The 13141-nt window shown below is 40.0% G+C and overlaps 1 protein-coding gene across 5 annotated transcripts in view; it reads right to left on the minus strand.

Annotated features, from left to right (window-relative positions):
- Window positions 1-12770, minus strand: part of gigyf1a (GRB10 interacting GYF protein 1a) — a 34804-nt gene extending 22034 nt beyond the window's left edge. For 4 of the 5 annotated variants that reach the window (XM_042071000.1, XM_042070998.1, XM_042070999.1 and 1 more), the window contains exons 1-4: window positions 12543-12770; window positions 1541-2349; window positions 975-1038; window positions 330-459 (exon numbers count right to left, since the gene is read on the minus strand). In XM_042071000.1, coding sequence (XP_041926934.1) covers window positions 330-459; window positions 975-1038; window positions 1541-1598 — 252 coding nt within the window. In that variant the 5' untranslated portion in view covers window positions 1599-2349; window positions 12543-12770. Of the gene's footprint in view, window positions 1-329; window positions 460-974; window positions 1039-1540; window positions 2350-11898; window positions 12180-12542 lie in introns of those variants that run through there. The other variant, XM_042070997.1, reaches the window with a different exon arrangement.
- Between the last annotated feature and the right edge of the window lie 371 nt (window positions 12771-13141).

Genomic DNA, 13141 nt, shown 5'->3' on the forward strand with positions numbered 1-13141 from the left:
CATAATTGGAGGATTTAGGTATGCACGTGTGTTTCAGGCATAGCGCAACCACTAATCTCTGACTGAAAGTGCACAGGACTTGTGCATTTGAGAGCGCTCTCTCGCGGCTAGACAGTAATGTTTCACTTAGGGTTCATGTCAGTTAATATGAATTTAAACATTTAAAAACATGTTCAATTATATATTCTTTTCATATATAAGTCGCACCTGACTATAAGTCGCAGGGCCAGCCAAACTATGAAAAAAAGTGCGACTTATAGTCCGGAAAATATGGTATATTATGTGTGTCCGTGTAACTATAGGAGTGGGTGCGTGTGTCTCTTTCTCACCTTGTTGTCTTTGATATAAAGTGCTAGCATCTCCTCGCGGCCGTACCGATAGTCGGCCAGTTTGTACTTTGGCATGGCGGGGGAGGGTGGGGGGGAAGTCACACTGCCCCCGCTGGATAGTGCACGGAGCCTGGACGAGAAAGGGACAGAGAGTGGGACAGAGAGAGAGAGAGAGAGAGATTTATTGGATCATTCCTTAACCCATGACATCATGCCATGGCCCATACAAAGCCAAACACCATACAAACATTCACACACAAAAATCCCACAGAGACAGAGAGAGAAAGGAGAGAGAGAGAGAGAGAGAGAGAGAGAGAGAGAGAGAGAGAGAGAGAGAGAGAGAGAGAGAGAGAGAGAGATTTATGTTCTGCCTTTCCTTTCCATAACTGGACATACGAGAGAGAGATAGATAAATAGAGAGAGAGAGAGAGAGAGAGAGAGAGAGAGAGAGAGAGAGAGAGGAGAGAGAGAGAGAGAGAGAGAGAGAGAGAGAGAGAGAGAGAGAGAGAGAGAGAGAGAGACAGAGAGAGAGAGAGCAGACGAAAAGGGAAAGGAGAGGTTGTGTGGAAGTGAATATGAGGCAAGATGCCTAAAAGAGGAAATGAGGAGGAAAATGAGGTGTGTGTGTGTGTGTGTGTGACCCACCATTCTGGGCCGAAATTGAGAGTCTCAGCAGTCATATTCCTCTTGTCCTCCAAGAGCTGAAAGTCTGCCAGGCAACAAAAGCACATGTGACACATGGCAAAATAGAATGCACAAAACACAATAATAGACAAAACACATTATAGAAACACACATTTGGTAGTACTGTTTTTCCTTTTATGCACCAACTCATACACATATGAAAATACAAATGTAATTTAAATCAGCTGAGTGCGTGCACGCACACACACACAGCAATGCAGTCACATGATCTTTAATTCTCATAATACGGCATTTAACCCCTTAAATAAACAAACATTTTTTCCAGGGATTTTAAGCTCATTGACGTACCCACGTGCTAAACAAAGCCATACATACACTATGAAAGCCACACACACACACACACACACTAGAAATGTGCTGTTGAGTTTTATGAGTAAAGGGGATATACCTGTGTACTGCAGGGGATAAAATACAAGGGGCTGCTTTTCCAGGCATGCATTGATGATGGACTGCTCTCTCTCTCTCACACACACACACACACACCTATCCAGCCTGTGTGTACTCACCCTGTCCTGTTGAGCGGAGCAGGTGGGTTCTGTGTGGATCCGAGAGTCCTGTTTGCATCCAGTGATTGTGTGTGTGTGTGTGTGTGTGTGTGCGCGTTTGTTACTCTTTGTGTGCGCGTTTGAGCGGCTGCAAACCTGTCTGTTATCAGCGTGTGTAACAGAGAGAAAGAGAGAGAGAACTCCCAGGATAAGGTAGAGAGTGGGGATAGCTGCCTCAATTAGGAAAGGGATGGGGTGGGAGAAGGGTCAAAAAACACAACTCAAACAAAAGGCAATTTTAAAAAAAGAAAATCAAACCAAAGGGAAAAAAAACACTGGGCACTTCAGCTAATAACTCTCCCAGGAAGAGAAACAAAAAAGAAAACAGCAAAAATTGCAAGAATGAATAAAACTGCAGAAATCTCTAAACGAGTGCGATTCCTTTCGGGCAAAAGAAGACCACGGTCCCAGAGGGCTGTAAACTGGGCTGCCAGTGTCAGCAGAGGTATACTATGAGAGAGACACTCCAAGAGAAACAGGTACAATCCCGCCGTGAGAGTGTTTTAAGGGTGTGTAGGGATATACAGGGAGGGGAAGGGTCAGGGGGGGGGGGGGGAGCGGACCAGATGAGGTCGCAGCTGCCTGCAGCCGATGTGACGCCACACGACGCAACGCAACACCACGCGACACAACACCTCTCTCGTTCTCTATCGATCTCGCCCCCCGTTCTCAAGCCGCTTCCTCGCTCCGGCCAAAACGCCCGTCCGCTGTGGTCCTCTGTGGTGACCGCTTCCTGATTCCTTTTACGTCTGAATCTTCTCGCCCAGCACCTGGGAAGACAGGAAGGAGAGGACATGTTAGTCTAAGCAGTCACTCCCATGGAGGTATTATATACTGTAATTTAATTTCCCAACTATTACACACTGATTTTGCAAAATGTATTCAGCTATGAGGTTAATATAAGGTGAGGGGCTACACATGAGAATTAATTTTTCTTCCTTCTTCTTTATGATTAAAGCTTGATCACATTCTAAATCGGTGGGCTACTGGGCACTGTGGAACACTACAGTGTTTCTCAGTTGCTTTGATGCATTTCTAAGATCAGAATTAAAATTCTCAAAACTCAAACTCCATATCATCTTATCACTTGTGCCCATCATTAAAGCAGTTTCTCCTCATCTTGAACAAATCACAATGCTTTAGTACATCCATGCAACTGATTTTATACAAAATGTCCGATGTTTATTTTTATTTTCAATTGCTAATGAGTCATTCCGTGTCAAATCAGACAAAATCGAGGAAAATGGTTGCAGTACCGACTCGATTTGTTTAGGTTTAGGTTCCATGACTAAAACCTGTAGAATATTTTTGTTGATATATGATTGTTTACACTCTCTAAAAGGCCTCATCTTGGAGGCCATGTTTGGACATTCATATCTTAAAAAGTATTATTCCTAGCCTGACCAAACTTTGTAGAATGGAAGACAAACATGTTCTGAGTACGATTCAATCATTAAAAGTTTGTACCACAGACTCATTGGTTTTATAGAAGCCCCAAGTTTCAGAGAAAAAAATAAAAACATGCAAAAAAAGTGATATTGAGGGTCTCAAAACTCCTTTATTGTGACACACCTGCCATTAGGGCTGTCACTTTTGTGAAAAAATCCTGTTCAATTCTTGAGAAATAATTGTTCATTGAATCGATTGTAAAATCGATTTTTCATGTCTGAAGACATTTCAATTTTCAATGCCAAATATAGGCCAATCCACTAACAACTAACAGGCATTAGGACGAACGTAAAGGGGGCGCTTGAAGACGCACAAGCCAGCAATATTTCTGATGATTTCTTGGCGTGAAGTTTCGTGCACAATGGAGTGCAACAAACAGGAGTGCAACATTCTCAAAAAACAATAAGCAGAGTGGACTGCCATAACATCAGTGAAAAACATTACTGCAGGCTTCAACGTGGCTGCGTTTACAAATACAAATGTCAAACAAATGTCGCCTACGTAGAACTCACGACTGCACAGTTTGCATACCGCTTTGTCCTTCTCCATAGTTTGATATACCCAAACCCCGAAGTGCTTCCATATCAAACTCCTCAAGTTATTAGGGCCTATCACTCGTCTCCCTCATGTTGCACAGGTTGATCGCGTTGTCCTCAATTTTTTGGCAAAACACTAGCAGCACAGCAGCCGATTGAAACAGCCGTTTCCGGTGCGTAAAACTGGTGGGAATTTTCTTTTTAGCTTTCGCCAATGCTTACTGCACTTCGGAATTCTTCGTTATTTTTCTGCTTGTTTGTGAGTTTTGTTAGATCTAGATTTTTTATTTGTTTAATTCGTTTAAAATTAATAGAGTACATATTTGGTTAAAATCAATTCCCTATTTTAGTTTTCGAAACTTGTGTTGGTTGGTCCAATCGATTGTGCAATCGATTTTCAAACGTAAAGTGACAGCCCTACCTGCCATCATTTAGTATTTTCTCTAGAAATATAATCCTTTGTTAATGTTGTCCCAAAATGTGAAGGCCATGACAATAATAAGGATAAAACAAGGCGTGTTTGTATTTTTGTGTCATTTTCATGCAACTTGTGTGTTTTGGGAACATACTGTAACACCATTATAAAAGAAGCAAAATGCTATGCTGTGTTTCACCTGAGGGGGCGCTAAAATCTATTGTTTATTTTAAATGTTTATTTTGGTATTCCCGAAACACCTGTAATTACATGCATCTATTCTGTCAATGGGACTTGGTACAATATTGGTACTTTACACATTAAAAAAATCCATATACTAAACTATTTCCACATAGATGTTTATGGTCCTGCTAGCTACCCCACATACCATTTCAGTTGCCTGAAAATGACACAAAAATACAAAACACCCCTTGTTTTATCCTTTTTATTGTCATGGTCATTTGATGTGGAGACTTCAAATTGTTGGAAAATATGAGGAGACTAGAGAAAATATTTGTCAAGATATTAATACCCAAACATGGCACATGTTTTTCAAGCTGTAAAAATGAAAGAATTTCAAGGTCTGAAAAAGATATGAAGACAGAAGATTTGCACAGAAATATTTCACAGGCCTTGGTTTTAGGGCTCATTGATGATATAGACAAGGTTTGAACAAAATCTGAGACAGTGCAGCAACAACCTTATCTGATTTGACACGGAATGACTAATGTCATGTTGGTCAAAATGCACTATACTGGTCTGGCTCCCTGCTGAATAGTCCTACCCCATAGAACACAGTACAGTGGTGCATTTACAACGCTGTAAAAGCCTTTGTTTTCTTTATACTGTCACAATGTCTGTCAACAGAACAAAAATTTAAACATATCCGCCGTCTTGCAATCAACCCCCGCCACACACAATAATGTGTAACTTAGTAGTTTTGAAATAGAAAATAGTGCTGCCTTGCACATTGTTCATTAGAAAATAATGTACTTACAGAGTACTGCCATACTGACAACAAGACAGACATGTGATAAAATATTTGCTTACTTAACGTCTCAATACTTTACTCTGAACACTAGCCTATGTTATGTTGTATAGCTTAGTGTCGGTCATTGGTTTTTGTCTCGTCTGTCTGTGAATATGGAAAGGACGGAAAGAATATGGTTCTATCTGACATTTTTTTTCCAAGATTGAGTTGTTGACATTCTTATTCTGACACCTTAAGAAGGTGAGGTGTTTCTTGTAGTTGTATGCATTTTTGGACATTATATCTAAAGAGGTTTGTTCCGCTTATCGGTATATTCTTGAATTTCCCCTGGGGATCAATAAAGTATCTATCTATCTATCTATCTATCTAACTCTATGGAATTCTTAAGACTTTGAAGCTCAATATCTCAAAACTACTCAGAATGTAAATAGAACCTTATAATTCTAAGGGGACGAAGTAAGTACTTTGTTGGGATTTTCACCTTCTAGCTTAGATATTTCTTTGCAAATTTTCAGCTAGGATTGAGCCGATGAACGATGTCACTGTCCATCGTGATGGTTGACTGACATCACGATAGGAAGCCACCATTGTGATGCCAGACACACCACCAGACACACACTAATTCTACAGACCCTGTTTTAGTATAAAACAAACACTTTGCAGGGATTCTCTGGAACTGATATTGAGCATAATACTGATGCATATGCAGGCTACTTTAAAGACTGTCTGCCAGAGAGTGCAAAAATGAAGGACATTAGTCTATGTAACATTTTTTTAAATAGCTCACACTGTAAATTGAACTTCAAATTTTAAATGTTTTAGAAGAAAATAGTCCTAAGAAATTATTAGTATTGTTACAACTAAAGGAAATTGTTGCCGATTGTCAAAAGTTCAAACGTTTGGGGTCACTTAGAAATGTCCTTGTTTTCATCAGGCATAAAAAAAAAAAAAAAAGGTTTGGTTCCTGTTGGTTGTCAGTTGAGGCCATGGGTCGGTAGGGATTTTTTTTTTTTCCCCCAGTGGCAGTAAGGGATAGGTAGAAAATCAATCCCTCCAGGATTTCACGAGGTTTTTTGAGACTGTTTCGACCTAAAATGCCTGGATGGAAGTTGCAGTGTTTTTAGCTGTTTCTTGTGGAGAAATTTAGGGCAATTAAGGTTAGTAAATCACACTGATAATCTTGATGCTTATTAAAAAAGGATAATCAAAGGTAAACAGTAAGGATTACAGAAAATCAAAGTAGGCCTACTTTATTTGTGAAAATGCTTTGACTGAGGTAATTCACAAAGCAGTATAACCTTTCGTAGAACTGTCCAAAAAAGACAGTCACCTAAAGAGATGGCATCATGTCATATGTTTCAATACATTCATATATTTTGTGAGATGGCATCATGTCATATGTTTCAATACATTCATATATTTTGTAATTCATATTAAGTTCATATCTTTTTAATAATTCATAGTCTGTGGCCTGCATAATTACTAATAGCCAAGTAAGTATCTAGTAATTTCATATTGATGTAAACTATTTGACTACACTTCTGTTTAATGTCATTACATTGGTGGTGTACGTCTAATTGACTGCCTGCCCCTTTAAGGACGTAGAGAGTAGCCTAATTACATTTCTGAGTGGATTGGAAGGCTTGCATCTCACTGTGTTCGGCTACAAGTGTAAATCACTTTTTGCATAGTGCATTATGATATGTGGATGCAATTGGGAATGTCTTCTATGTCATTAGTTAAAATAAATGTTAAAAAAACAACTCGAATGAAATCATTTTTGGATCATAGAAGAGGTAAATGTCTTGCAATTTTATTAATTTCTATGATTTTGGTAGCACTACTCAAACTAAGACCACAAGCTAGCAAACATGACATAAGCTAAAAGGACATATCCAGGTAAACGTTTGCCAATGGGTTGCATAGCCTACTCAAATGTCAGTAAACCAAGTAGGCCTGAATTAACTTACTTTCATAGCCTAGGTAGGTTAGCAACACCAGGTTGAGAGATGCAAGTAAGCAGATCATTAACGTTAGCCTTCTATTTATTGTCATCAAAACTGCAGAGGAACGAACACGTTAGGGCAGTCTTTGGTGTCATATGCAGAAGGTGCAGAAGTAAGTGTGCCATCTGGCTCAATATTCTGCGCGAGGGACTGTTGTGGTAGGTGAAATTTCACGGTGAAACTATGATGATTGGTCAAATTTGCGAATAAGTTGCGGTGTTTGGACAAAATTGCGAGTGCCTTGGTAAGTGACGAAAACAATCATCTTCGTGAACAGCTGTGCATAGGCTACTTTGTAAAAGAGAGAATACGCTCATCCCTATACATAACGCAAGGGGTAATTAATGTAATTATAGTTCGCCTTTTATTTGTGGATTTATTTAATGTAGCCTAGACTATTTAGTGTCATTTCTTCCCCAAGCTCATAAAATAAATTTGGGTCGCACATAAATTGACAGGGTCGGTCGGAAACCGGAACCCAAGAATTTTTTTTTTATGCCTCATTAATGTTTGACTGTTGTAGAAAGAAATAGCTGATCTTTAATGCAATATCTACATTGCCCATTATCAGCAACCATTCATTCATTCAATGTTGCAAAGGCACACACTGTTTACTAATCTGGATATAATTTTAAGGCTAACTGAGGAAACATTGGAGAACCCTTTTTCAATTATGTAAGCACATAATGGAATCTGAAAACTGCTGTCCGGCTTAAAAAAACAATGCAACTGACTATGATGGAGTGGAATATATATACACACAGTGTGTAAAGCCATAACTACCCCCCTCCCACTTTTCATACTTTTAAAGGCCTGTAAAACATTTTTCACAATTCCATACTTTTCTAGATCTGTGCAAGCAACGAGCCTGTGAAACATGATGGAGAACAATGCCATTCATGTTAAAACCAGGTGTGTTGAATCAAATGGAGGCAAGTAGAAGGCTAACCCCTCTTTTAAAAACTAAAATGTTGAGAAATGAAAAGCAATTCTGTGGCCTGCCTACTTTGCTTTGCAATTCAAATCAGCTGCAGCTCACAACAAGCGAGTAGTCTGAAAGTCAAAGCACATTGACGTGAAAGCAGCAAAAATAGACCGAACACACACACACACACACACACACACACACACACACCTTGATCATTAGAAAGATAGTAAAGTAAACCACATGCAAAACCACAGAGGCTGGTAGTGTGTAGGGATGAACGATATTGAGTTGAAATCACAATATTTAAAGACATTTTTGGCAACAACAATACAAATGACGATATGAGAATAATATTTTTCGCCATGGTTTTCTTAGCCACAAGTCACGTCATCTTACAGTCTTGAGAGCAATGCAAAAACATATTTTGTGAAACTTGATCCAGACCATTTATTTTCTTCCTCGCCTACAGTTTGAACTCTGCATTCAGTCGTTCTTGTTCTACATGCGAGCTGCCCACCTTGCAGTGCGTAGGGCCTATGTAAACAGATCAACTACAAAATTAGTATCGTGATACGTGAGTGACATGACAAATTCAATACAACACGACACATCTCCACAAGAGTGGAATAGGGGTAAGGGTTTTAGTAATTCTCTATTGGGTTGAAAAGTGTAGCAGGGAATTTCAGAGAGGTTAATACTAGGTAGTTAAACGGTAGCCTGTGTCTGCATACGACAAAAATTGTTTGTTGCATTTTTGTGTTGCAAAAAGTGTTGCATTTTTGGACGTTATATCTGAAAAAGTTTGTTCCACTTATCAGTATAACTCTATGGAATTCTAAAATTGTGATTCTCAATACACTACCAGTCAAAAGTTTAGAGTCATTCCACTTCATTATAGACAGAATACCAGCTGAGATCAGTTGCATTGCTTTTTTAAATCAGGGCAGCCGTTTTCAGATTACATTATGTGTACATAATTTACATAATTGCAAAAGGGTTGAGATCAGTTGCATGCATCGGTTGCTGGTTTTCATTCTATAATGGAGTGGAATGGAAAGTGACCCCAACCTTTTGACTGGTAGTGTATCTCAGAACTACTCAGAAAGCATGTAGAACCTTATAATTCCAAGGGTAGAAGCTCTTAACAATGCCGGTCTCAACTCCGGTGAACTGCCACGAGCAGGGCTACACAAATGAATCGATTTTTAATCAAAATCACAATTTGAACTAATGATATTAGCTGATCGCAAAGACTGCAATTAATCATGCAGCTCACAACTCTGTCCCAATGGCTAATATTACCACATCTATGATTTTTATATTCATGTAATCCTCCTTGTGTGACAGACAGTGAAGCTCACCTAAGAGAAGTGGTGCATTGGAATATTTTGGAAGACCGAACTGAAGCTTAACTTTTAAACATTGCAAATAGATATTTTCCTGCAAATTGTGTAGCCCAAGCCATGATTGAGATATGACTGACCCGAAATGCCACAGGAACATGAAAGTCGGGGGATCAGGGTCCTATAGTGCGTTCTTGTGCTCCAAGTCGGGGAACAAGGTCCTATATTGCGGTCTAGGGCTCCAAGCTGTGGTTCCCATTTCCCAGAATCCTCTTTTTAAATGGAGTGCTAAAGGACACACCAGCATGGATCCTTAGATCATGCACATTCTCCCTCAGAACCGGGGCAAATACTAAAAACAGCACCGTCCGGTACCTACAGACATTTTGTGTCCGTCAGGCATTATGCACGTACTGCATGGCATGCGTGTGAAAGTACTTAAGCACTGGCTCAAGTCAAGAGAAAACAAAATATACTTTATAGACTTACACAACAAAGATCAGCTACTAGTTGGGGGGCGTATTGTAATCAAGTGCCCTTGTCCAACTGTATACTCTCATATCACTTAAAAAGTACTGGACTGATGTACTTTAACTTTTTGTACCAGGGTCATACCGGCCACCGGCATGCATATCCGGCATGCATGTGCATTCCAAATCACAATGCAAATCCAGAAATGTGTTTCAAATAATTTGGTTAACATTTGGTGAACAAAAGTCTACTGCAAATATTATTACTTAGATGCAAGTGGTTAGTGAAGTTCCCCCACCACTAATGTGCTGTAATGTGCTTTCGGTGCCTTGATAAAGCACTATATAAAATGCAAGTTGTTATTGTTGTTGTTGGATGCTTTATTCCCCCTACACAAGGACACCCTCAACCCAGTCAAAAAGCCTCACTGGCACATCACTGCCAAGTTGTGTGAAACAACAATCAAGTGAAGGTGACAGTCTTGAAGGAAGTTAAAGAACGCTTGGCACACCCGGCTCTCTTCACAAAACAAACACAGGCACACATTTTTACATTGCAACCGATAACATTCAAGCCTTCAGCTTGTGAACGAAGGGATGGGGGGGGGGGGGGTTGGCTTATATTGCACCTACAGATGCTATGGCAACCAGCCATATCTAGGCAACTAACTATAGCACCATAGAAGAAGTAAAGAGGAGTGGCATGAGAGTGATCAGCTGTTTAGCTCGACTGCAGTGGGAGTTAAGGTCACCAGGATAGCTAGCCTACCTTTGAGCAAGCGTCATAAAAGCAAGTGTGAAGCGCATTCACTTAGGCAGCTGAGAGATACCTAATTAGTTGTCTAACACAAGTTGTTTGTTTCACATGAACACCTATATAGACTTTTCACGATCTCAAAATGCTACATTTTTATGAACTAAATTACTGGACCGACAACCGTTGTGACGGTAGATCTGGCACAGCTTCACTCTCAAGGTGCTTAAATGAAGTATAAGGGAAGATGTAGGAAACCCAGCACTTATTACATTTGGCTGACACATTTTTAGCCAAAGCGACTAACATGATGAACAGTTTAAGCTTTTCTGAAAGCACATTAAAGCAATTCTCTCAACAATTCTAGGACAATTTAAAAAAAGGTAGCATACAATAAGAATAAGTGCATCAGTGAGTACTGTTTTTAAACAATTTAAAAGTGTCAGTTCTAATTTATCTAATCTCATTTATTAACATATTAATCAATCATGTATTAAATTATTGAAATATCTGTAAACATGTACACATACATGTAAACATATATGTACATACACACACACACACACACACCTGGACCATGTTCCCAACCCTAGCCTTCTTTCCTAACCCTAGGCAATATGTCTAAGGCCATTCCTGACACTAATGCACCTTTTTTTATTTTTATATTTTGACAAAAGCAGACAGACACTCATTCACAACGTGTTTGTCATCAGATTTCACAATTTCTGAACAGTAATGTTATGAATAAGTTTTCCAATGGGTGTTGAAATATGGGTGTTGAAATAATTAGCAAAGATCAAAGTTATTGGTGGTCATTTTCAAAAAGAATTGAAGGAGTGCCATGTAGCCCAATTAGCTTGTATAGGTGACTTAAAGATGGTCAAATGGTACACTTCTCTTTCAAACCCAATTTCACAAGTGCAGCACTTTGTACGTAATGTTTACGTACAGGCCATACATTCTTGTACATTCATCCACTACACTGGTCTCTGCCGCTAGTTACAGCTACACGATAACTTCCACCAAACAAAAATTAGTATAGTTATTTTAAGAACTCAGAACAAACATTTTCAGGTCAAAAACAATTATAATGGTGATCTCATTACGCATGTGCACCTGATCAACTGAGATACATGCATGCATGGGTTGTTTTAATCATAGCGAGGTGAATATGGCCATGCTGGATTTGAATGTGAACGTTTAAGTGTAGGAGTAACGCAATCGTAGTTGTAAATAACTGAAATTATACATTTACACGTTTGTTTTTACTGCGTTCATGCATGCATATCGACAATTCATTGCATGAAACATGGCTGGCTAAACGACGCTAATGCTGTTCAAGCAAATCATATCCGTTTGCAATGGTTCATAAACCAGTGAGCAACCTACGATTATAATCCCCATCGCGAATTTGTTTGTGAACATACCTGATGTTACCTGAGATATGCACAGCCAAACTACCAGTAATATTGCCGTCTGGAACTAAGGATGAACCGCTGATGTTGGATTCCTTTCGGGACGTAGCGTCAGCAACGTGATCGAGTCCAGGGCATTAGCGATAGCACTAACGTTACGTCTCGGTGCAAATGAACACGGATATTGATACAAATCATACAGCTCTACACTGCACGAGCAAATAAGCTTTACTCGTTATAAGCTACCATGCTTTATAACTCCGCTACGGCTATCTCAATAATGCAATCGGTCGTTGTGGGCCTCGGTTAAACCACGTTACGTGGGTTCACTTCAACTCCCCATGACAAGAGATATGGCGAAGGGGGGCGGAGTGTCCGCGTGTGTTAACACATTCCCCCCCACCCCCTCCCTCACCACAGGCCGGCCGCCCCTGTTACTTTAACCCGCTGCTTGTGTTGGCCTTGTGAAGACATGACAATATGACACAGTCCGGTAACACAACAAACCCAGGATAAGAGTCGGTACCAAAGAAACCGGACCCGCGATTAGTCTGCACACGCGTAACGCGGGGCCATCCTCGGTTTAAATGCATAGTCAGTCGCTACGTCCACCATGAAGCAAGCCATTGCCACAGCGTAGGACAGTATTAACTCACCTTATCTGAAGCAACTGTATTTTAGTATCCAGTCGTTGTTTACTATCTTCACTTTTGATGTGAGTGCATGGGTATCTGTTCTCCTTCTGATCACGTTTTCCAAAAGAATTGCGCTATCTTCATGGAATCGTGTTCAATTGTTAAATTAATGATTTCACCCACTCCAACGGTCGCTGCGTGTTGATGTCTGGCCTGCTTGCTACTCTTGTTGTTTGTGTTTTAGAAAGATGGCCGTCCTCCTAATACCACGTGACTTGAGGAGATTCGGCTGTTTGAGGTTTTGGTAAAGGCTGGGTAAAGGATGACAGCTCATCAGTGTTTCAGCATTACTTGCAATCACAGCAAGCGTTCATGGGATGTGGACTAGTTTAGTCACAATAGCGAAGTGTGAACTTAACTATCTGTCATATTATGTTAGGCATATGTGTAGGCTAAGCACCCGCAAAGCATCCCGCAACAAATAAACTTTGTTCTACATTGTACAGTAGGCCTAGTTAACAGAGACTGACACAGGGCGGGTTAGCTTGCAAATCTACTCCTACATGCTGCTGCTGGAGAAGTTAACTATTTATTGACCAACATTGGCACACTGACACGTT

The sequence above is a fragment of the Alosa sapidissima genome, chromosome 18 (assembly GCF_018492685.1).
Source record: "Alosa sapidissima isolate fAloSap1 chromosome 18, fAloSap1.pri, whole genome shotgun sequence".
NCBI classification, from domain to species: domain Eukaryota; kingdom Metazoa; phylum Chordata; class Actinopteri; order Clupeiformes; family Clupeidae; genus Alosa; species Alosa sapidissima.